The sequence below is a fragment of the Eulemur rufifrons genome, chromosome 6, assembly GCF_041146395.1.
Source record: "Eulemur rufifrons isolate Redbay chromosome 6, OSU_ERuf_1, whole genome shotgun sequence".
Classification (NCBI taxonomy): Eukaryota; Metazoa; Chordata; class Mammalia; order Primates; family Lemuridae; genus Eulemur; species Eulemur rufifrons.
In genome coordinates this window covers 16,520,133-16,542,017 of record NC_090988.1, presented here as the reverse complement: position 1 = coordinate 16,542,017, position 21,885 = coordinate 16,520,133, and the positions used below count along the sequence as shown (strand labels likewise).

General features: G+C 48.7%; 1 protein-coding gene across 4 annotated transcripts; it reads right to left on the bottom strand.

The window, feature by feature from the left end:
* Positions 1–9,906: 9,906 nt before the first annotated feature.
* HYOU1 (hypoxia up-regulated 1) lies at positions 9,907–21,553 on the bottom strand. Of its 4 annotated transcripts, none has more exons than XM_069470799.1 (26): positions 21,486–21,553; positions 20,416–20,513; positions 20,099–20,192; positions 19,834–19,912; positions 19,534–19,688; positions 19,333–19,409; positions 18,863–19,044; positions 18,505–18,620; positions 17,125–17,317; positions 16,773–16,907; positions 16,557–16,639; positions 16,302–16,434; positions 15,934–16,121; positions 15,517–15,655; positions 14,915–14,975; positions 14,696–14,775; positions 14,139–14,324; positions 13,827–13,999; positions 13,581–13,668; positions 13,339–13,461; positions 13,048–13,181; positions 12,848–12,932; positions 11,963–12,203; positions 11,820–11,870; positions 11,523–11,576; positions 9,907–11,396 (listed from the first exon to the last, which is right to left on the bottom strand). In XM_069470799.1, exons 2-26 carry the CDS (start codon positions 20,504–20,506, stop codon positions 11,335–11,337), a joined length of 3,003 nt encoding a protein of 1,000 aa, XP_069326900.1. In that variant the 5' UTR covers positions 20,507–20,513; positions 21,486–21,553; the 3' UTR covers positions 9,907–11,334. The 4 variants fall into 4 exon arrangements, with proteins under 4 accessions (XP_069326900.1, XP_069326899.1, XP_069326898.1 ...); XM_069470798.1 differs by lacking the exon at positions 21,486–21,553 and adding an exon at positions 21,350–21,479; XM_069470797.1 differs by lacking the exon at positions 21,486–21,553 and adding an exon at positions 21,405–21,479.
* Positions 21,554–21,885: the final 332 nt, after the last annotated feature.

The window sequence follows — 21,885 nt, the reverse complement described above, 5'->3', positions numbered from 1 at the left end:
ACTAAAAATATATAGAGAAAAAAATTAGCTGGGCATGGTGGCACATGCCTGTAGTCCCAGCTACTTGGGAGGCTAAGGCAGGAGGATCACTTGAGCCCAGGAGTTTGAGGTTGCTGTGAGCTAGGCTGACGCCACGGCACTCTAGCCCCGGCAACAGAGTGAGACTCTTGTCTCAAAAAACAAAAAACAAACAAAAAAATAGAAATTAAGACCTTTGTTCCAGAGGAGTCCTGCCCCTTCCCTGGAGGAAGAAATGCTACAAGAGAGAGGCCAAGAAGAATCTGAACAGACAGACCTTGGTAAGTTTCCCCACACAGTCAATTTCCATTAGCTCATATCCTTTTGGTCTGATTACATTTCTACAAGGTTGTGTGCTCTTCATCTAATCTAAGCGTAAAAGGGACAGTTTTCTCTGTATCTTTGGGTTCTCATTCTGAAAGTTCTCATGTACCATAAAACTATGAATACATTTGTTATGCTTTTCTCTTGTTAACCTGTTTTTTGTTACAGGAGTGTCAGCCGTGATCTTTATCAGGAGTGAGAAAAGGTATCACCCCTTTCCTCCCCTACATATTCACTCAAAGTGCAAGATACACCAATAGATTGTAACTTAACAGAATATTAAAAGTTCATTGAGTTAGTTTCAGATTCCACATTGCAACTTATCAACTAATCTTTTTTTTTTTTTTTTTTTGGGACAGGGTCTCGCTCTGTTGCCCGGGCTAGAGTGCAGAGGCATCATCGTAGCTCACTGCAACCCCAAACTCCTGGGGCTCAAGCAATCCTCCTGCCTCAGCCTTCCAAGAAGCTGAGACTGTAAGTGTATACCACCACAGCCAGCTACTTTTCTTTCTTTTTTTTTTTTTGTAGAGACAAGGTCTTGATATGTTGCCAGGCTGCAACTAATCTTTAAGAAACTCCTACTTGTGTAGTTTAGTATAGTATCAAAAAAGAATAGTCATAAATATCTGAAAAGTTTATTAAACTAACTACTCCTTTTTCCAACTACATATCTGTGTGAGGCTGAAAGTTCTTCATATACTTTAGCCAGAAGAGCATATGCAACAGCTTGAATGCAGAAGGAGATATGAAAATGCAACTGTCTTCTTTTAAGCTAGACATCAGAGATGTTTGCAAAAGTGTAAAACAAAGCCACCATTCTCACAAATATTTAAAATATAATTATTTTTTCATAAAAGTGTGTTTACACTGACATGTAGTAGTGAGTTTATTAATATTACTTTAAAATGTGAATTTAATAATTTGATTTTAATTTAATGATTTAATTTACATTTAATAACTATATATTTAAATTTTAATTTAAATAAGTAAATTTTAAAAATATTTCTCTTAATATTAATATTAATCTTATAATGTGAAAAATAAACAATGGCTCTTCGGAATCCTCAAAAATTTTTAAGAAGGCGAAATGGTTCTGAGATCCCTGGATTGAGATGATCTTCCCCTCCCCTCACTGCCTGCGGTAAGCAAACGGAATTTCTCTCTCTCTGAAGAAAGATAACATCATCCAAATCCTCAAATTATCTCACAATTCTTTATACACAATACTTGCCACTCAAAACTAAATAAACCAACAGGCGTGGGAAAAGACAAGAATTAAATTTTACCGTCAAGAAAAATGTACCAAATAGAAATACACCCAAAGAGCATCAGGATAATGGAATTCTCAAACATAGCATTTTTTTTTTTTTTTTTTTTTTTTTGAGACTGAGTCTCACTGTTACCCAGGCTAGAGTGCCGTGGCATCAGCCTAGCTCACAGCAACCTCAAACTCCTGGGCTCAAGCAATCCTTCTGCCTCAGCCTCCCAAGTAGTTGGGACTACAGGCATGTGCCACCATGCCTGGCTAATTTTTTCTATATATATTTTTAGTTGTCCAGCTAATTTTTTTCTATTTTTTTTTTAGTAGAGATGGGGTCTCGCTCTTGCTCAGGCTGGTCTCAAACTCCTGAGCTCAAATGATCCTCCCTCCTCGGCCTCCCAGAGTGCTAGGATTACTGGCATGAGCCACCACGCCCAGCCTTAAACACAGCTTTTAATGTACATGCGGTTAGTATGGCCAAGAAACCAAATGACCAGTAGGCAATGGTAAACTAGAGAAGAGACCCACTGAGGTTTTCTGGAACTGAAAAGTACAATAACTGAAAATTTGAACTTACTAGCTCACACACATATAGGAAAGATTGGGAAGTAACTAAGTTCACTTTTGTCTAAAAAAACAAGAGCTCCCCTAAAAAGCTATATTCATAATTGTGATGGTTAACTTTACATGTCAACGTGGAGGATGTTTTTCAATGAGATTAACATTTAAGCTGGTGAATGTGGGGTAAAGCAGATGGCCCTCCATACTGTGGGTGGGCCTTGTCCAATCAGTTGAAGGCCTGAGAGGAGCAAAAGGATGATCAAGAGACCAAGGAAGAGGGGATTCTCCAGCAGATGCTTTCAGACCTCACCAGTACCGTGGGCCCTCCTGGGTCTCAAGCCTGCCAGCCCACACTGCAGATTGTGGACTAGCCAGCCTCCATAATCATGTGAGCCGACCCCTTATAATAAATTGCTCTCTTTCTCTCTCTACATATATACACATCCTACTAATTCTGTATCTCTAATGCAATAATACAATAATACAAACCTAATACAATAATAATGCAGAAAGAAAATTACAAATGATATCAACATGGGAGCGGTAACTAGAAGAATTAAGACTAAGGAATTTACCTTGTTGAGGGGGATAATATCAATTTTGAAAAGCTTGAGGAATTGATAGAAAACATAAACGTAAGTATGGGTCTTAATAATTAAAGAGTGACCATCAGAATAATAAAAACAGAATGTGTGCCTTTTAAATAAGCAGCAAATTTTTAAAAAAAAATCAGTTTAGAGAATGGAAAGTAGGATATGGTTTTAAAAAAAAGACTGGTGAAACAAATCTAACAGCCTATAAATGTAATAATAATAAAGGTAAATTTGGCTTAAATTCGCTTAACAAAAATAAACAAAACAAAGACTCTTAGTATGGTTAACAAAAATAAAACACAATCTCTTGACATTCAAACAAAAAACTGCTCACACTGCTACTCCAGAGAAGGGAACTGGATAGCTGGGAGATGGGAGAGGAAGTATAAGAAAGATTTTTCCCACATCCTTAAGTACCTTTATAATTTTGAATTTATTATCTGTTCAAAAGAAATAAAATAAAATCGTACTCTGAAATAATCTGTCGATAGAAGAAGAAATCATAGATAATGTGTATTAAAAACTTGTGGAGGCCAGGCATGGTGGCTCACGCCTGTAATCTCAGCACTCTGGGAGGCCAAGGTGGCAGGATCACTTGAGGCCAGGAGTTCAAGCCCAGCCTGGGCAACATAGCGAGACCCCATATCTACAAAACATTGAAGAATTAGCCAGGCATGGTGGCATACACCTGTAGTCCCCACTACTCAGGAGGCTGAGGCAGGTGGATCACTCGAGCCAAGGTGCTTGAGGTTGCTGTGAGCTATGATTGCACCACTGCACTCCAGCCTGGGTGACAAAGTGAGACCTGTTCTCTAAAAACAAAACAAAACAAAACAAAACACATATAAACAAAAAGTCTTGTGGGCTACAGTAACAGGATACCTGAAGGAAAAATTATAGACTTACATGTGCTTTGTTTTGTTTTTTTAAAAAGAGAACAGGGTTTTGCTATATTGCTCAGGCTAGATTTGAACTCCTGGACTCAAGTGATCCTCCTGCCTCTGCTTCCCAAGTAGCGGGGACAACAGGCATGCCCCACTGTGCCAGCTCGACTTACATGTTTATATTAGAAAGGTGGGTGAAATTAGTAGCTAAGTGTCCAATTTAAGAATTTTTTAAAAAGAGGATAAATCCAAAGAAAGTCCAAAAGAAAATCCATAGAAATGCAAAGAGCAGGAGTTAATGAAATACAAACAAACAATGCAGTGTATCAATGTCAGACTCGGAAAAATTTACAAATAGATGTTCTGAAAATACTGATCAAGAAAAAAATGGAAAGAAATCACTACTCTGCCCCGAAACATTACATATATTGGTGTCCCTATTTATAATATGACTATAACTAAAAACAGAACACATTTTAAAAATAAGAACATTGTGTATGTATTTTAAAAATCTGAGATACTCATATCCTATAAAATTCACCATTTAAAAGTGTATGCTTAGCACTCTGGGAGGCTGAGGTGGGAGGATTGCTTGAGCTAAGGAGTTCGGGAGTTCAAGACCAGCCTGAGCAAGAGCGAGATTCCATCTCTACTAAAAATAGAAAAATTAGCCGGGCGTCATAGTGCACACCTGTAGTCCCAGCTACTCGGGAGACTGAGGCAGGAGGATCGCTTGAGCCCAGGAGTTTAAGATTGCAGTGAGCTACGATGATGCCACTCTACCTGGGGTGACAGAGTGAAACTCTGTCTCCAAAAAAAAAAAAAGAAAAAAAGAATGAATAAATATAAGTGTATACTTAAGTGGTTTTTTAGTACATTCCCAAGAATGTGCAACCATCACCACCATCTAGTCTGAGAACATTTTCTTGGCCCCCAGAAGAAACCTCATGCTCACTAGCAATTACTCCCTATCCTTCGCCCTACCCTTGGCAAATACTAATCTACTTTTTTTTTTTTTTTTTTTTTGAGACGGAGTCTCACTCTGTTGCCTGGGTTAAAGTGCCGTGGCGTCAGCCTCAAACTCACAGCAACCTCAAACTCCTGAGCTCAACGATCCTCCTGCCTCAGCCTCTCGAATAGCTGGGACTACAGGCGCGTGCCACCGTGGCTAATTTTTCTATTTTTAGTAGAGACGGGGTCTCGCTTTTGCTCCGGCTGGTCTCGACTTCCTGACCTCAAGTGATCCTCCTGACTCAGCCTCCCAGAGTGCCAGAATTATAGGCGTGACCCATCCCAGGCCAGCCTTAAATTGTCTGAGACAGGGTCTTTCTCTGTCTCCCACGCTAGAGTGCAGTGGTGTCATCATAGCTCACTGTAACTTTAAACTCCTGGGCTCAAGCGATCCTCCTGCCTCAGCCTCCCGAGTAGCTGGGACTACAGGCACAAGCTACCATGCCCAGCTAATTTTTCTATTTTTCGTACACACGGAGTCTCACTCTTGCTCAGACTGGTCTCGAACTCCTGGCCTCAAAAGATCCTCCCGACTCGGCCTCCCAGAGTGCTAGGATTATAGGTGTGAGCCACCATGCCCAGCCATCTATTTTTTTTTAATCACATGCTTTCAGTGTCACATTTATGAAACCATTTCCAAATCCAAATTCCCCTATGTTTTCTTTTAAGAGTTTTATGGTTGTAGCTCTTAAACTTAGGTCTTTGATTAGTTTTGAGTTAATTTTTGTATATGATGTAAGGTAAGGGCCCAGTTTCATTCTTTTGCACGTGGATATCCTGTTTTCCCAGCACTGTTTACTGAAGAGTGTTCTTTCCCTATTGAATGACTTTGCACCCTTATTGAAAATCAATTGACCCTGTATGTGAAGCTTTATTTCTGGGCTCTCAATTCCTTTCCATTGGTTTATATGAATATTTGTATGTCAGTACCACACTGCTTTGACTACTATAGGTTTATAGTAAGTTTTGAAATTGGGATGTGTGAGTCCTCCAACTTTGTTCTTTTTCAAGACCATTTTGTCTATTTGGGGTCCCTTGAATTTCAATACAAATTTCAGGATCAGATTATCAATTTCTGCAAAGAAGCCTGCTGGAATTTTGATTGGTACTGCATTGAATCTCCAGATCAATTTGGGAAGTATGTCATTTTATTTTATTTTATTTGAGACAGGGTCTCATTCTGTCACTCAGGCTGGAATGCAGTGGCACAAGCATAGCTCACTGCTACCTTAAATTTCTGGGCTCAAGCCATCCTCCTGCTTCAGCCTCCTGAGTAGCTGAGATTACAGGTGCATGCCACCAGTGCCTGCCTAACTATTATTATTATTATTATTATTATTATTTGTAGAGACGCCTACCAAAGTGCTGGGATTACAGACATGAGCTACTATACCTGGCCAATACTGTCATTTTAGCAATATTAAGTCTTCCAATCCATGAATGTGGGATGTCTTCCCATTTATTTAGGTCTTCTTTAACTTTTTTCAGCAACATTTTGTAGTTTTCAGTGCACAAGTCTTGTGCCTCCACAGTTAATTTTTTCTAAGTATTTTATTCTTTTTGATGCTATTGTAAATGGAATTTTCTTAATTTCCTATTTGGTTTGTTCATTGCTACTGCACAGAAATACAACTGATTTTTGTGTGTTAATTTTCTATCCTGCAGCTTTGCTGAATTCCTTTATTAGTTCTAACAGTTTTTTTGTGGATTCTTTGGGGTTTTTACATATAAGATCCAATCATCAGTGAACAAAGATAGTTTTACTTATTCTTTTCCATTTTGAATGCCTTTATTTCTTTTTCTTGCCCAATGGCTATGGCTAGAACTTCCAGTACTGTGTTGAATAGAAGCAGCAAAATCAGACATTCCTGTCTTATTTCTGATCTTAGAGGAAAAGCTTTCAGTCTTTCACTATTGAGTATGATGTTAGCTGTGGCTTTTTCATATACGACCTTTTACCATGTTGAAGACATTTCCTTCTATTCCCAGTTTATTGATTTTTTTTTTGATCATGAAAGAGTGTTAGGTTTTGTCAAATGCTTTTTCTGCATTACTTGAGATGATCATGTGCCTTTTTTCCTTGAGCCTATTAATGTGGTGTATTACATTGATTTTCTTTTCTTTTTTTTTTTTTTTTTTTTTTGAGACAGAGTCTCACTCTGTTGCCCAGGCTAGAGTGAGTGCCGTGGCGTCAGCCTAGCTCACAGCAACCTCAAACTCCCGGGCTCAAGTGATCCTCCTGTCTCAGCCTCCCGAGTAGCTGGGACTACAGGCATGCACCACCATGCCCGGCTAATTTTTTCTCTATATATTTTTAGCTGTCCATATAATTTCTTTCTATTTTTTAGTAGAGATGGGGTCTCGCTCTTGCTCAGGCTGGTCTCGAACTCCTGAGCTCAAACGATCCGCCCACCTCGGCCTCCCAGAGTGCTAGGATTACAGGCGTGAGCCACCACGCCCAGCCAGCATTGATTTTCATATATTAAACCACCCTTGCATCCCAGGGATAAGTCTCACTTGGTCATCGTATCCTCTAATAGGCTGCTGAATTTGGTTTGCTAGTATTTTGTTGAAGATTTTTGCTTTTTTATTCATAACCAATACTGGTCTATAGTTTTCTTATCTTTGTCTGCTTTGGTATCAGAGTAATGTTTGCCTTATAGAACGAGTTAGGAAGCATTTTACTCCAGTTCAATTTTAGGAAGAATTTGAGAAGGATCAGTGTTAATTCTTCAAATATTTGGTAGAATTCATCAGTGAAGCCTTCTGGTCCTGGGTTTCTGTTGTTGGGACGTTTTGATTACTGCTTCAATCTCTTTGTTTCTTATAGGTCTATTCAGATTTTCTATTTTTTCTTGAGCAGTTTTGGTAGTTTCTGTGTTTCTAGGAAATTTGTCTATTTCATCTAGATTATCCAATTTGTTGGCATACAGTTATTCATAGTATTCTCTTATAATCCTTTTTGTTTTTGTAAAGTCGATAATGATGTCCCTTCTTTCATTTCTGATTTTAGTAATTTACACCTTCTCTCTTTTTTATTTTAATCAATCTAGTAAAAGATTTGTCAATTTTATTGATATTTTCAAGGAACTAATTTTTTTTCCTTTTTTCTGTTTCATTTATCTCCACTTTAATCTTAATCTTAATTTCCTTCCTTCTGCTACATTTAGGTTTAGTTTGCTCTTCTTTTTTCTAGTTCCTTAAGGTGTATATTAGTATTTCTTTTTAAACGTAGGCATTTACTACTGTAAATTTCCCTCTGAGTACTGCTGTCACTGAATCCCCTAAGTTTTGGTATGGTGTTTGATTAAAGTAGACTTTTTAAAAGAGCAGTTTGAGGTTCACAGCAAAATGGGGTGGAAAGTACAGAGCTCCCATTTACCTCCTGCCTCCATACACCCACAGCGTTCTCCACGATCAACACTGCACCAGAGTGGTACCTTTATTAGGTGTGGGGAACTTGCAGCCTCAGGGCCACATATGACCCTCCAGATCCCCAAGTGTGGCCCCTCAACTGAATTCAAACTTCGCAGAACAAGTCCCTTTATTAAAAGGATTTGTTCTGTAAAATTTGGATTCAGTCAAAAGGCTACACTCAATGGCCGGGCGTGGTGGCTCACGCCTGTAATCCTAGCACTCTGGGAGGCTGAGGCAGGAGGATCGCTCGAGGTCAGGAGTTCAAGATGAGCCTGAGCAAGAGTGAGACCCCGTCTCTACTAAAAATAGAAAGAAATTAGCTGGACAACTAAAAATATATAGAAAAAATTAGCTGGGCATGGTGGCGCATGCCCATAGTCCCAGCTACTGGGGAGGCTGAGGCAGGAGGATCGCTTGAGCCCAGGAGTTTGAGCTTCTTGTGAGCTAGGCTAACACCATGGCACTCTAGCCCGGGCAACAGAGCAAGACTCTGTGTAAAAAAAAAAAAAGGCTCCACTCAAGGATCCAGAAGGCCACAGGTTCCCCACCCTGATTTGGATAATAATGAAGTATAGGTTCATTGATTGTAACCAATGTGTACCACTCTGAGGGATGCTGAGTACATGGGGGCAGGAAGCAGATGGGAACTTTTGTAACTTCTGCTCAATTCTGTGAATCTAAAACTGCTCTAAGGCCGGGTGCAGTGGCTCACGCCTGTAATCCTAGCACTCTGGGAGGCCGAGGCAGGTGGATCACTCGAGGTCAGGAGTTTGAGACCAGCCTGAGCAAGATTGAGATCCTGTCTCTACTAAAAATAGAAAGAAATTATCTGGCCAACTAAAAATACATATAGAAAAAATTAGCCGGGCATGGTGGCACATGCCTGTAGTCCCAGCTACTCGGGAGGCTGAGGCAGAAGGATTGCTTGAGCCCAGGAGTTTGAGGTTGCTGTGAGCTAGGCTGACGGCAGGGTACTCACTCTAGCCCGGGCAACAGAGCGAGACTCCGTCTCAAAAAATAAATAAATAAATAATAAAACTGCTCTAAGAACTTTTTTTCACTTCCATGTTCAAAACTTGTCTGACCTGTTCAACTTTCAGAGAAGAAAAAAATCTTCGTGGTCATTACATTTATATTCAGTTGCTTAGACATGTACATGATTAATGACAAGAGAGAGATCCTCCTTTGGTAAAATATGGCTCCATCCTAGCTGATGAGCAACTCAAACTGTGCTACAAACAGCGAATCTTTATCGACACATTCCTGTGGCAGAGTGTGGAAAGAGCAGGGGCTAATGCGATTTGAACAACGAAGTTCAAATCCTAGCTGAAGCACCTAACACTCTCACTCCTTGGACCAATTCCTTAATTCCTATGAACCGCTGATTTATTTGTAAAACAGGGTTGCTACTTTAAAACTGATGTTACTTAAAAATGCCTGGAACATAGGCATCCACATGATGTTAAAGCAAAAATAATACCAAGATATTGTTTCCCTGAAAAAAATTACATATACAAACCTCAACTAAATATTAATAGTCTTTTGGCTGTAATAGTATAGGTAGTTATACTATTCAAACTTCTATCTTCCAAATTTCCTTTACTAAATATTATTTCCTGAACATTAGTTATGTTCGGGAGATAAACACATTTAAAAAAAATCACAGTACACGACCAGGCGTGGTGGCTCATGCCTGTAATACAGGCACTTTGGGAGGCTGAGGTGGGAGGATTGCTTGAGGTCAGGAGTTTCAGACCAGCCTGGACAATAAAGCGAGACCCCATCTCTAAAAAAATAAAATCACAGCACCCAAACTGTAGAAAAGAATATTTTATTGAAACAGTTTCTCAATTAACAATGGAGCAAAGTACAATTTGACTCAAACCTGTCCAACCAGCTTCAACTGCTAATAAAAGAACTCAAACATACATGGGGGTGGAGAGGGTGGGGGTGGGACCCTTAGGTCCCATCTCTGCCAATGTGGCAAAAAAAAAAAAAAAGAAAAAAAGAGAGAGAGAAAAGACAAAATGACTGACACAACTAGGTTTGCTCTTGTCCTGGAGCTGGGGCGGCAGCCCTAGCTCCTGCTACAGATGGAACACTGGAGGACGGGCTCCCTGGACACCGGCATGGTGGGTAGGGGTCCACCCCCCATCCGAGCAGAGCAATGGAAGGCCAGCCCTAACCTAGGTTCTTTACCCACAAGGCCTGCCTCAAAAAGAGGTGGCATTTTTACATTCACACCGTGGTGGTCTCTCCTTCCCCCAGGGTCTTGGGATAGAGGCTCACAGTAGAAAGCACATTTTGGTCAGCCCAGGGGGGCAGGGGATGTGAGAAAGCTCTGTCTGGGAAAGGCAGGACAGCAGGAGATAGGAGGGGGCTGCCAGGCTACTGGAAGATGCAGATTTTGACAGAGCCTGCAGGATGCTGGCATCCCGCACCCACCATTCCCGGTGGCCTTCCTGGGCCTGACAGCCCACAGGTGGGAGCTCCAGGGCTCTCACACATGGCATTCACTGGAAAGGTGGCAGATTCCCTTCTTCACTTTGTTCCTGCCCATTCTGGCCACTAGGGGTTGTATACACAGGTGAGAATACTTCTACATTGACTTCAGCCAGTCCAGATGGAAGGGCTTTGGGCAAGAGGCAGAGAGCTGCCCAACTCACACCAGGAAGCCAAGGCAACCATGGGAAGAGGAGCCAGATGGGATTGGGTGGGTGGGTGAGGGTGTTTAGGGAAAGAGAAGACCATGGAGGGGGAAAAGAACATAGATAGGCACCCAGAAACCAAACCTAGCAACTGAGGCCCTGCGGACACTGGCCTGAATGGGACGTTGCTCTCACGGTGGAAGAGGAAAGGAGGGGAAAAAGGGTGACCGGAGAAAAGCGAGGACTCCGCAGTATCCCAGGACATCCTTCCCACCCCCGGGTCTCAGTCAACCACTGACAGCCATTCTCTCGCCTACCCACAGGCAAAGGATTAAGACATAATAGTGATTTTCCCCAAATTTAGGGCCTAGATGGGCAGGGAACCAGGGGGTGGGACTGGGCAAGAGAACAATTTCAGTTTTTAACCACAGAACTACTTCGGAAGGAACCAGTGAGAGCTGTCCCTTCCTTCCCTTCCCCACACCTCCAATCACAGGTGAGAGAAAAGGACTCGAGCCCCTGAGGGCAGGACCACCCCCTCTCCCTACCCTGGATGTTTAATAAATAGCGGTGGTGGGAGAAGGGGGTGGAGATGAATGGGAAATGGGAGGTGGAGGTTATAGTTCATCGTTCTTCGAAGGCCGCTTCTGTCCTGCCGGCTGCTCTTTCTGTTCAGGTTCTGTTGGGACGTGGGGAGAGCAAAGCAAGTAACAGCAGGTGAAACAGAGGCAACTGGCCCAGTTCTTTGCAGAAATTCCCCTGAGACCCGGCCGGGCTTCCCAGCATGCCCCAGCCCCACCCTCACCTGCTCCGGGACCGCCTAGCTCCAGAGGCTCAGTGTCCACTGGTTCAGACCCTGCTGTGGGGGAAGGAATGGGTTAGTCCTTGCAGAAGGAAGAAGCTAAGGGAGGGGCTGGCCAACTTTTTCTGTAAAGAGCCAGCAAGTAAATAATTCATGACATAGGTCACATTTGGTTTATTTGTCTATTTTTTTTAAACACCCTCAGCTCATGGGCTGTCCAGAAACGGGCCGTGCCTGCCAGTCTGCCTATCCCGGGCCAGTGCAACATCCACGTTCCCAACCACGGTGTCCCCAACTCACGCGTCTCTGCTTTCTCGGGTTCTGAAATGGGCTTTGCATCTTCAGTCTGGCCTGGAAGGAAACCAGGAGTAAGATGTAGCCCCAGGAGGGAAAGGTGCCTTCTCCCTGCCCAGCAGAACCTGGAGCCAGGCACTCAGCCTCACCTGCTGGCGGGATGACCTTCTCCCCTTGGTCACTGGCACTGGCATTGAGGGGAGGCTCTGCCCGGGTCCCATTCTTGTCCTTGGGCCTAGGCCGGGGCTTAGCAAACTTGGCCTTATTGAGCAGATACTGCACCTCCCGGTCCAGGGCCATCATCTTGGCCTCAATGTCTTTTGAGAGCAACACGGGCTTCTCTGTGGCGGGAAGCTTGGCCTGCTCAGCCACAGTCGCATTCTTCCAGGCCTGTGGGTGAGACCAGGATAGGCTCCGAGCTAGCCGTGAAGAGAGCAGACACCTCTGTCCCAGATGGAATCACTCCCTCAACCAGCCTGAGGCTCCCGCTCAGACTGCAAATCACTCTGCCGCCCCTGGCCTCAGCCCGGGGGGTGGGCAGACTCCTCAGAGAGCATTCACAGTTTCCCACGGTGGAGTCCCAACCCAAGCTGCTCGTTGCTGCCTTACATCCTGCTACTCCACAGTGACTACATCTGAACAAACCCCTTGATTGTTCCTTTCTTGCCTCTAGACTTCTGAGTTCTGGCTCAAAAAAGGCCCCCACACATCCCAAGAAGTTTCTGCTTCACGTGACAAGTCCATCTCACCTAGCCAAACCCTGGCCCATCTTCTGAACCCAGCTCAAACCCCAGATCCCAAAGCAGCGTTCGCTCTTGGCACAGGGATGGGCTCTGTTGCTCCTCCGGTCCCATGACTCTCATGGCTAGGGCCCTTGTTTGGGACAAATCAAATGTGGGCTCAACTGCCTTCCCAACTAGGTGCTACGCTAGGAGGCAGGGGCTGCCATGGCTCCATCTTCACCTCTCCCGCACAGCCTAGGATGGCACAGGGCACCCGCTACCTATCCAGGTCAGTATCCACACGGTGATTACCCAGGTCTCATTGATGACTTTCTCCAGCGTTGTCATCTCCACCTCAGTGAAGATCTGGTCCATCTCTGGGATGAGCCGTGCCCCCCTGGAAGCCAAAGAGGAGAAAATCAGCCCCAGAGGAAGGAGCCTGGGGTGCAGGGAACGGGAGTCAGTGCTCTCGGCAAGACTGAATAAAGAAAGAGGACACAGGCGCCGCTCACTTGAGGAACATGCTGGAATGGTTGAGGAGATTATCGAGGGCAGACAGCCTTTCGGGCCACTTCTTGCGCTCTTCCATCCGAAAAAACAGCCCCTGGCACAGCTTCTTCAGCTCGCTCAGCTTCTCCTTCAACATCTGGTGGAAGGGGGATGGGGCAGAGGGGTTGAAGGGATGACAGCAGGGTCAGCCCCGCAGCCCTCTCTGTGTGCTCGTGTCCCCGCTCTCTCTCTTACCCTGGGAGAGGAAGGAGAGAGCTCCCATCCCACCCGCCATGTCCCGGGAAGCCCCTCACCGCCGTGGTGGCCCCAAAACCCTCATCCTCCAGCCAGGTGGACGTGGCACTGAGTTTCCCAGAGATCTCCTCGCGCTGTTCCTTGGTGGACACTTCCTGGTACTCGGGCTGGTAGAGCTTGTCCTAGGGCGGGATGCACAGACAAGCGCATGCATGCAGTGAGCCCGAGCACAAGGCTCACAGAGCCAGATGACCCAAAAGACAAGCCCCAGGCTGGGGGTGCTGCCTCCCAGCCTGCTGACCTGGGTCTCAAAGATGAACGCTTCCAAGCTGTTGGCAGCTTTCTCCCGTTCCTGCTTCTCCAGGTCTCGGTGTGTCAGGTCCTGAAGTCTGTGGGACAAAGGAGGGACAGGGAAGAGCGAGGGCAGGTTAGAACATGGACCCCATCAGACAGCTCTCTCCGTCCCAGGGGGTCATCCCACAGCCTGCCGCCCTACACACACACACACACACACACGTGTGCGCACACACTGGCTGTCTTCACTTACTTCTGCACCGAGACAGCCAGCTCATCCTCCGGCAGGTCAGGCAGGTCCAGAACCACCAGCTCCACGCTGATCTCCTCCACCATTCTCTGCTTCCTGGCAGGCTTCTGCTTCTTTTCTTCCTCTGGGGCTGGAGGGACGCCCTCAGGCCCTGCTGCCCCATTCTCACTTGGCTTCTGGGTGGGAAGAGTCAGGAATGTCAGGAAAAGCCTCAGCCCTTCCGGCCCTTCCACCTTCGCCACAGGGCAGGAAGTGAAGTAGGCGCCCGCTCCCTTAGCCTCTGGCTCCACGATGGCCTTACTGCCCACAGCTCACCTGGGCCTCAGCCTTGTCCCCATTTTCTTCTTCTGGGGCCTTTTCTCCCTCAGGGGCCGTGTCCCCCTTAGGCTCAGGGGGTGGGGGCTGAGAGGTATCCTTCACTGGGGCCTCGCCTTCCTCCTTGAGCTCCACTTGCTCCGCAGGCTCGTCCTTGCTCCCCTCTGCAGGGCTCTCTTCCTCCTCCTGGGAAGCAATCACAGGCCCGCGTGACAATCAGGCCCGGCCTCGGCAATGGTGGAGCCCCTGGCTCTGCTTTGAAGGTGTGCACCGCCCAGGATACAGCTTCGGGGTAGACAGGTGACAACTGCATGGAAGCGGTCAGCGGGCTGTGTGGACTGCAACAGTCCAGCTGGACATAGGGAGCGCACCTGGAGACGAGGGGAGTGGGCCTTGGGAGCGCGGGCACAGGGAACCGCTCAGAGCCCAGAGGAGCCCGAGGAGCGTAAGGCTAACTTGGCATGGGCTGAGAGGTGGGGGAGGCCCACCCCCACTCCCTGTCCCTGCTGCCACCACACGCCCTCCGCCATGCTCTTCTGGCTCCGTCCTGGGCTCACCTGGACAGTATCAGTGCCGTTCTCTTTGGCCTCTGGTGTGGTACCACCTCCAAAGAGGCTGGAAATGGTGTTGCCAAGTTCTAGGGGAGAAAAAAGCCCAGAGACTCAAAAGGGGACCATAGCAGTGACTCTGCCTCCCCACCCAGGGGCAATGCCCTGTCCACCTGCCCAAACTGCACACACACACGAGGACACACATCGTGCACGTGCTCATCTTACTGGTAAGGGTCGATTCCTCTTCTGGGCTGTCCTCCACCAGTGTCTCAAATACAGACTCCACCTGAAAACAGGTTCAAAGTGAAGAAACACACAGGCTAAGCCACCTTTTCTCCACAAACACCCTACCGAAGTAGGGTCTGCTCCTGCATACCTCATGCCTCGCAGCTGTGCTGGACGGGTCACACCTGACTTTTCTAAGGACTCATGGATGGTCGCCCACCTGCTTTGACTGTGAGCCCTCGGAGCACAGGATCCTAGCCCCTCTTCCCCTCAGAGCTCTTCGCTTCTCCACCCACTAATAGTCAGAGCTGTCACTTCCCACAGTTTATTCTAAAACACACTAATCCCCAGAACTGTTCTTCAAAAATGGGTTCCTCAGCCATTCTATATTCCCTCTAAGAAATTTACAATGCCCATAAGCATTTATGCCCTATGAGGTGGCCCACACCAGATCACTGCTTAGCTCTGGTTAGAGCCAAGATTTATCTGATTCCCAAACCCTTTCTGGTGATCATTTCCTAATATCACATGGAACTTGCTTTGGAAAAGGCTGGCAGGGCCTAGGCCCTTGCCCTGCACCTGGGGTCCCCTTTTGTGCTCACCCTGTCTAGACTGAGCACACCACTCTCATCCAGGTTGAAGTGAGCCTTGATGCCCTTGGACTCATAGTCAGGATGTTTCTTGAAGCTCTCACCCACACCTTTTAGCTTCACTGTGGTCAGATTTTGGGAGCCAAATACCCTGGTTGGGAAGGAAAGAGGAATTCAAGAAGACCCACCCAGCCCATCTCCAACTCTAGACTACACAGATGCACAGATGTCAGGCACCTCCCCCAAGACACACTCAGAAGGATAGAAGCATTCTTCAAAGAAGCTGCTTACAACCTAACCCCAACCCTGCAGCCCACTTCCCCTGTTTTAGCCCTGTGGGCCCCACTTCCTCCCTCACCCCTTGGGTTATCTGGCAACCACGCCTCCCCCTCCCCCTGGAGCTCCCACCTTGCCCACTACCCGCCTCACCGAAGATCCTCAGGCCCCAGGAAGCCCAGGTCACCATAGTTGATGTGGAAGTTGAAATCATGGCTATAGCGGTTAAAGGTGATGACTTTGCGTTGAGGGTAGGGCCCCATCCGGGAGAAGAGGACACGTTTATTGTGCTTCAGGCTGCGAACCCCTTCAGGCTCCTCCACCTCCCGTGTGAACTCCACCTGCACCGCAGGCAGAGAGAAAGCACACTGGAGAACCAGGGGTTCTCTGGTTCTCTCTCTCAGGTGGGGGACAGGGGACATCTCTTAGCAGAAAGATAAAGGCACGGGCTAAAGCAGAAGGGAAGATCCCACTTGGAGAGGCAAAGGCAGCTTGTCATCTGATCAGTCAGGCTTACTCACCAGGATGGGGTAGACCACTGCATCGCGGACTACAAAGGGCTTCACCTTGAAGGCTTTGCTGAGTGCAGCTGCCTGGTATACAGCCCCCATGGCGGCTGCTTCATCTGCGTTGATGTTCTTCCCTAGCTCCTCCCTAGGAAAGTCCCAAGCTTCAGCACCACCCACCCTGGAGTACCCAGCCTGGACTCCCTCCCCTCAGCTCTGCAGCCCTGCCCCAGGCAGAACTAGGCCTGACGCCCCTACCCCCACACTCACTTGCCCACGGCCTTCAGCAGCACCTCCTGAACTTTGGGGACTCGAGTGGCCCCACCTACCAGGATCACCTGCTCAATCTCATCCTGCAGAGGAGGTAAGAACGAGGGGTGGGACAGCACACAGTTAACCCTCCTCCTCAGCACCGACTCTTTGACGTCCTGCATGTCTCCTACCCTGTTCCCCACCGGGCAGCACCCCCTCCCCCTGCCCCCTCACCAAACTCATTTCGGCACTCTGGAGGGCCTGCTGCACCGGCCCAGGCACCCGCTCAAACAAGTCTGCACACAACTCCTCGAATTCCACTCGAGTCACTTTTGCCTTGAAGTCTACGTCGTCCATCAGGCCCTCAATCTAGGGGAGGAAGAGGAGTGTCAGAGAGTTCTCACCCAGGTCCTGCTCTCTGGGTGGGCAGGACAGAAACCAAGGGAATAGGACTTTGGGAGGATGGCAGAGGGACACGAAGAATGGAATTGGCCATGTCAGGCACAAGCAGCCCAGCTGATAGATAGCAGCGTCCTCCACCCTCTAGGTGGGACAAGCTTGCCCTCAAACCAGCACATGCGGGCACCTGTGCCATGTGGTCGGCGTTGGCACTCAGGATGGTTTTGAGCCGATTGGCCTCACGCAGCAGCTTGGCCATCGCACGAGGGTTCTCCCGCACGTCCTTTGCCCTCTGGTCCTTGCGCTGCTCATTGAAAAGCCCAGCCAGGTGCTCACGTAGCCGGAGCTCCATCTCTAGGCCTCCCAGGGTGCGGTCAAACCTGTTCAGAAAAGGGAGAAGAGAAAAAGGTGAGGTACACATAGGGTCCCAACATCTGCACAGGAGCCTGACTCTAATCCTCACATGGCACCTTTCTCCTGCTTTGGGGGACCTTGTTCACCCCAATGCCCCAAGTGTGGACACACACTCTGTCCTTAACTCATCGCAGCACAGCTGACATCTCATGGTGACGGTTCATCCACCCAATCATTCAACAGTATTTACTGAGCATCAGTTATGTTCTTGTCTTTGGGAACACAAATGTGGCTGGGGGAAGTAGGGACAGACAGGGTCCCTGCTGCCAAAAAGCTAAATAACTATATAAATGTGAACTTATACCCACCCCGTGAATTATAAAGGTGTGGTAGACAATGCTGGTAGAATACATGCATGGGAGATTTGAGCTATTGAGGGATGTCCAGGGAAGCTTCCCTGTAAAAATGATGCTTGAACTGAAACCTGAAGGATGAGCTGGAGTTAACTAGGTGGAGAGGAAAGAGCGTTCTGAACAGAGGGAACAGTGCTTGTTAACAGTCTGAGGTGGGAAAGAGGACAGCAAGTTCCAAAGGAGGGCAAGTATCGCCGGGACTCAAAGAGCAAGAGGGCTCAGGGCTGGAGATAAGCTGTGGGAGGCAGGGCTGAGACAGGTGCAGGGAAAGTTTTGGAGTCACTGAAGGGTTTTTAAAGAAACAGGTCATGATCAGATTGGCATTTTAAAAAGAACCCTTTGGCTGCAATATGGAGAAAGAATTGAAAGCAGACATCACTAGCAATAGAGAGATCTTTGCTATTTCTGCAGGTAAGAGACAACAGTAGCTTGGACAAGGATAGTAATGGTGAAGACAGACAGGAAAAGATGGGTTCAAGAATTAAGACAACAATCACAAGTCATTTAAGTAAACTGTAAATGACAGGAGATCAAAAAAGATTGAATCTGACACCCTACATATGGCCTGCAGCCTTGTGGATTTCCTTAAGTTCAAGAAGTTCCCTGCCTTTCAATCTTCCCAAACTGTCCTCTTCTCTCCAGCTTTCCCTTAATCTTTGAGAGTGGTCCCCCGCGATGACTGATGCTTCATCCAGGAGAGCATTCCTGCAGGGAGCAGGAGAGTGAAGCATTCGCTCCCCAAGAAGAAACCACTGAGCCGAGGGTCTTAAAGAGAAGCCCTCCTCCCAGCACCTGCTTACCCCACTCCCCGGATCTGCAGCTGTGGCTGCATCCCAGCTTCCTTAGTCTTCACGGTCTGGTAGGTCACGATGGTACACACGGTGCTGCCTGAGCCCATGTCATAGAACATGATATTCTATAGAGACATTAAAGCAACTGTCACAGGAATCTTATCAAGCTGCAGGGGGCATGCCTGGCTCCAAGGGGCTGCCTGCCTCTCAATGTAAAGCCGAATAGCTACAACAGGGGCTGAGAGGAGACTGCCGCTGCATTTTTCCAAGGGCCAGCCATGCAAACAAGATGCAAAATGGGTCTCGTAATCTCCATCCTCAGACTCAGCCAGCCTGTATGTCTGGTCAGGAGGCCTCCCTGGCTCACCTGGGCAGTGGTGTTGATATCTTTCCGGCGGAAGACACCATAGCTGAGGGCGGTGGCAGTGTTATCATTGATGAGCTGCAGCACTTTGAGGCCAGCCATGCGAGCAGCCTGCAGCACAGCCCGGCGCTCAGCCTGGTTAAAGAAGGCTGGCACGGTGATCACTGCATCCTTGATGGGCTGTTCTACAGAGGACAACAGAACAGGGTCCCACCAGCTCCATATCTTAGATGAGGGTTTCCAATCTTGACACTACTGACATTTGGGGGCAGATATTGTTTTGGTTTTGGTTTTTTTTTTGGAGACAGGGTCTTGCTCTATCGCCCTGGCCCACTGGATGCCCCAGTTGTTGCAACCAAATATGTCTTCAGACATTGCCAAATGTTCCCTGAGAGGCTAAACTGTTCCTGTTTGAGAATCACTGCCTTAAATCCTGGGGAGCCTGGACACCACTGGCTGACTTGCCCACTCACCTGCAAAATCTTCAGCCAGGGACCGGGAGTAATTGAGAACCATGCCTAGCACCTCCTCTGCTGAGAACTGCATCTGCCTGAGGGGAGAGAGGGTAAGTGGAGACAAGGACAGCCAGGCATTAAGGCAGAACAATCATGAACACAGGGCAGTAACGAGCACAGCAGGGCTGCTGAGCCCGCCTTCTCCAACAGAACACTCACGAGCTGATCTGGAAGTGCACAGTCTGCCTCTGTGGGTCAAAGCTTAGCTCATGCTCCGGGAAACGGGCCCGGTAAAGGGCCACGTGGGGGTTATCTGCCTGTTTCCCCAGGAGGTGCTGGAAGTAACGTAGCGTAGCCTTTGGATTCTTGATGGCCTAAGAGGTGAAGGAGCAGAGTCTTAGGCTGCCAAGCCCACCATCACCTATCTCTTACATGAGAGATTGATAAGGAAACAGACTTTGGAGTCTACCACCTCCTCTCCTCTGCCCACCACTCTGGGAAGGGGAGCTGCTAGCTTACCATGCCCGCTGCACTGTCTCCAAAGAATCTTTCATTTTCTTTGAGGGTCACAGTCACTGGGGTTTTCCTCCGGGATTCCCTAAGGAAAAGGGACATTGGGCCCAGATGCCTGCAGCAAGGTGTGGATGCAGGAGCCTCAACACACACACACACACACACACACGCACTCAGACACCAAAGTCAGCTGTGGGTCTATGAAGAGCACACACCCACCTGGAGCCCAGACTCCCTCATTGCCCACCCTTGACACTGGGGCCACCCTCACTTGTTCAAGACAATTTCCATGGGCACTCCAGGCTTGACGATGGCCACCTTCATGGATTCACTGCCCAGGTCCACAGACATCACTGCCAGCGTGTCTGGAGGAAAAAGGTTTATCAATTAGCCCCCTTTCCCTACCTTCCTGAGGCCCCGCTAATCAAAGCATACCACTTTCGGTGGAGAAACTAAAACAGAAAAAGGCAAAGAAGAAAGCCTGCGCACAGCAATTCAAGAGACTTCTGAGTAGGAGCCTCATGCCCCCTTTCCCACCACGTATCACTCGCTCATGTATTCTTTCAATCCTTCTGCTGGGGTACGTACCACTCAGTGCCAGCAGGTCTGCCAAGAGCACAGCTATCACGGCCCAACAGGCTAGCCTCCTCGGCCTCTGCCTCCTGACTGTGGCTGCCATTGTGCCCCTGGGGGAGAAGGAAAAAAACACTTGTAACTGGATGCCCTTAGAGAAGGAGAAAGAACCACATCCCAGAATGGAGAAGTGGTAAGATTCATACCTACCCCATCCTCACACAGGGCACAGCAGCCTACACTTCCTTCCCTCCCTCCTGATGAGAACCAACCACTCTCTAATCATCCCCAAAAGTGCCCACACAAAGGCCCAAGCGAAACAGCACGGGTCCTCAGCTACATCACATCCCTAAACAGAAAAGGTACCAGGACAAGAGACCAGTGCCTTCCGTCCACTGCACAGGCAGTAAGTGGCACACAGTAACACTTAGTCTGTCCTCAAGACACCTGGGGTGCGGCCAGGGTTCCCCGCCCAGGGCTCAACTACTCCCCACACCTGGAGCTTCTCCGCTGGTGGGGAAAGCCAGGCTGGGCCTGGACGGGAACTGAGAGGTGATGACGTTGGGGGTGGCTGGGATGGAAGAAGGGCCTGTCTCCTCCTCGGCATCCCTGCGGGTTGTCCCGCCCACTCCCCCTTCCCCAGCCCGGTTGTCCACACAGACACTGAGCCGGGAGCAGTGAGGTTCCTCACGGGAAGGGTATCGGGTACCCGGCGTTCACCTAAGCCTCACCTGACGAAGGCGGCGGCTCCCACTCCCGGAAACGGATCCCAGCCCACCCCTGGCGCGTGGGGCCGGCCTAAGGGCCGAGCTGCGGGGCCCACAGTGCGTGGCCAAGCGCACCGGCGTCCGTGCGGCCCTCACTCCCGCTGCCGACCAGCCCCCGGAGCTAGCACGCTGTCTCCCCTAGGAAGGGTGGCCGGCCCCATCTCCATCCCCACCGCCGCTACCTCTTGCCTCCGCTCCTGTGGCCCCGGCGCGGGGACAAACGCGGCGCGGACGTACCCACGAGGCCGGCAGCGCGCCCCACAGCCTGCGCCCTTCACAACTCCCCTCGGTTTGCAAACTGTTACATTAGCCACCAACCTCTCGGCGGCGTCTCGCGCACCAGCCGGCCCCGGACGCGGCGCGCGCTCATTGGAGCCTCCGCCGCCGGGCCCTGCGCCGCGCACCCGGCCCCGCCCCCGCCGCCCGGCGCGCGCTCCCATTGGGCCACGTCCTGGGCCCGCCCCCTCCTCTGGCTGCGGCCCTGACTCCCGGGCGGCGGGGGCCAGGCCGCCAGTTGGGAGAAACTGCCGGCGCCGGCCGGGCATTGGACCACGTCACGGGGCCGGCGCATTCCGCTCCCTCCTCCCCAGCGCCGGCCCCAGGGCGTCCGCGGGACCTTTTCCGGCCTCAGTGCTGGATGCATCACTTGCCGGGGCTCGGGAGTGACCCGCGCCTGAAGCAAGTGCGGCGCACGGTCAGTCCCACAATCGCGTTTCTT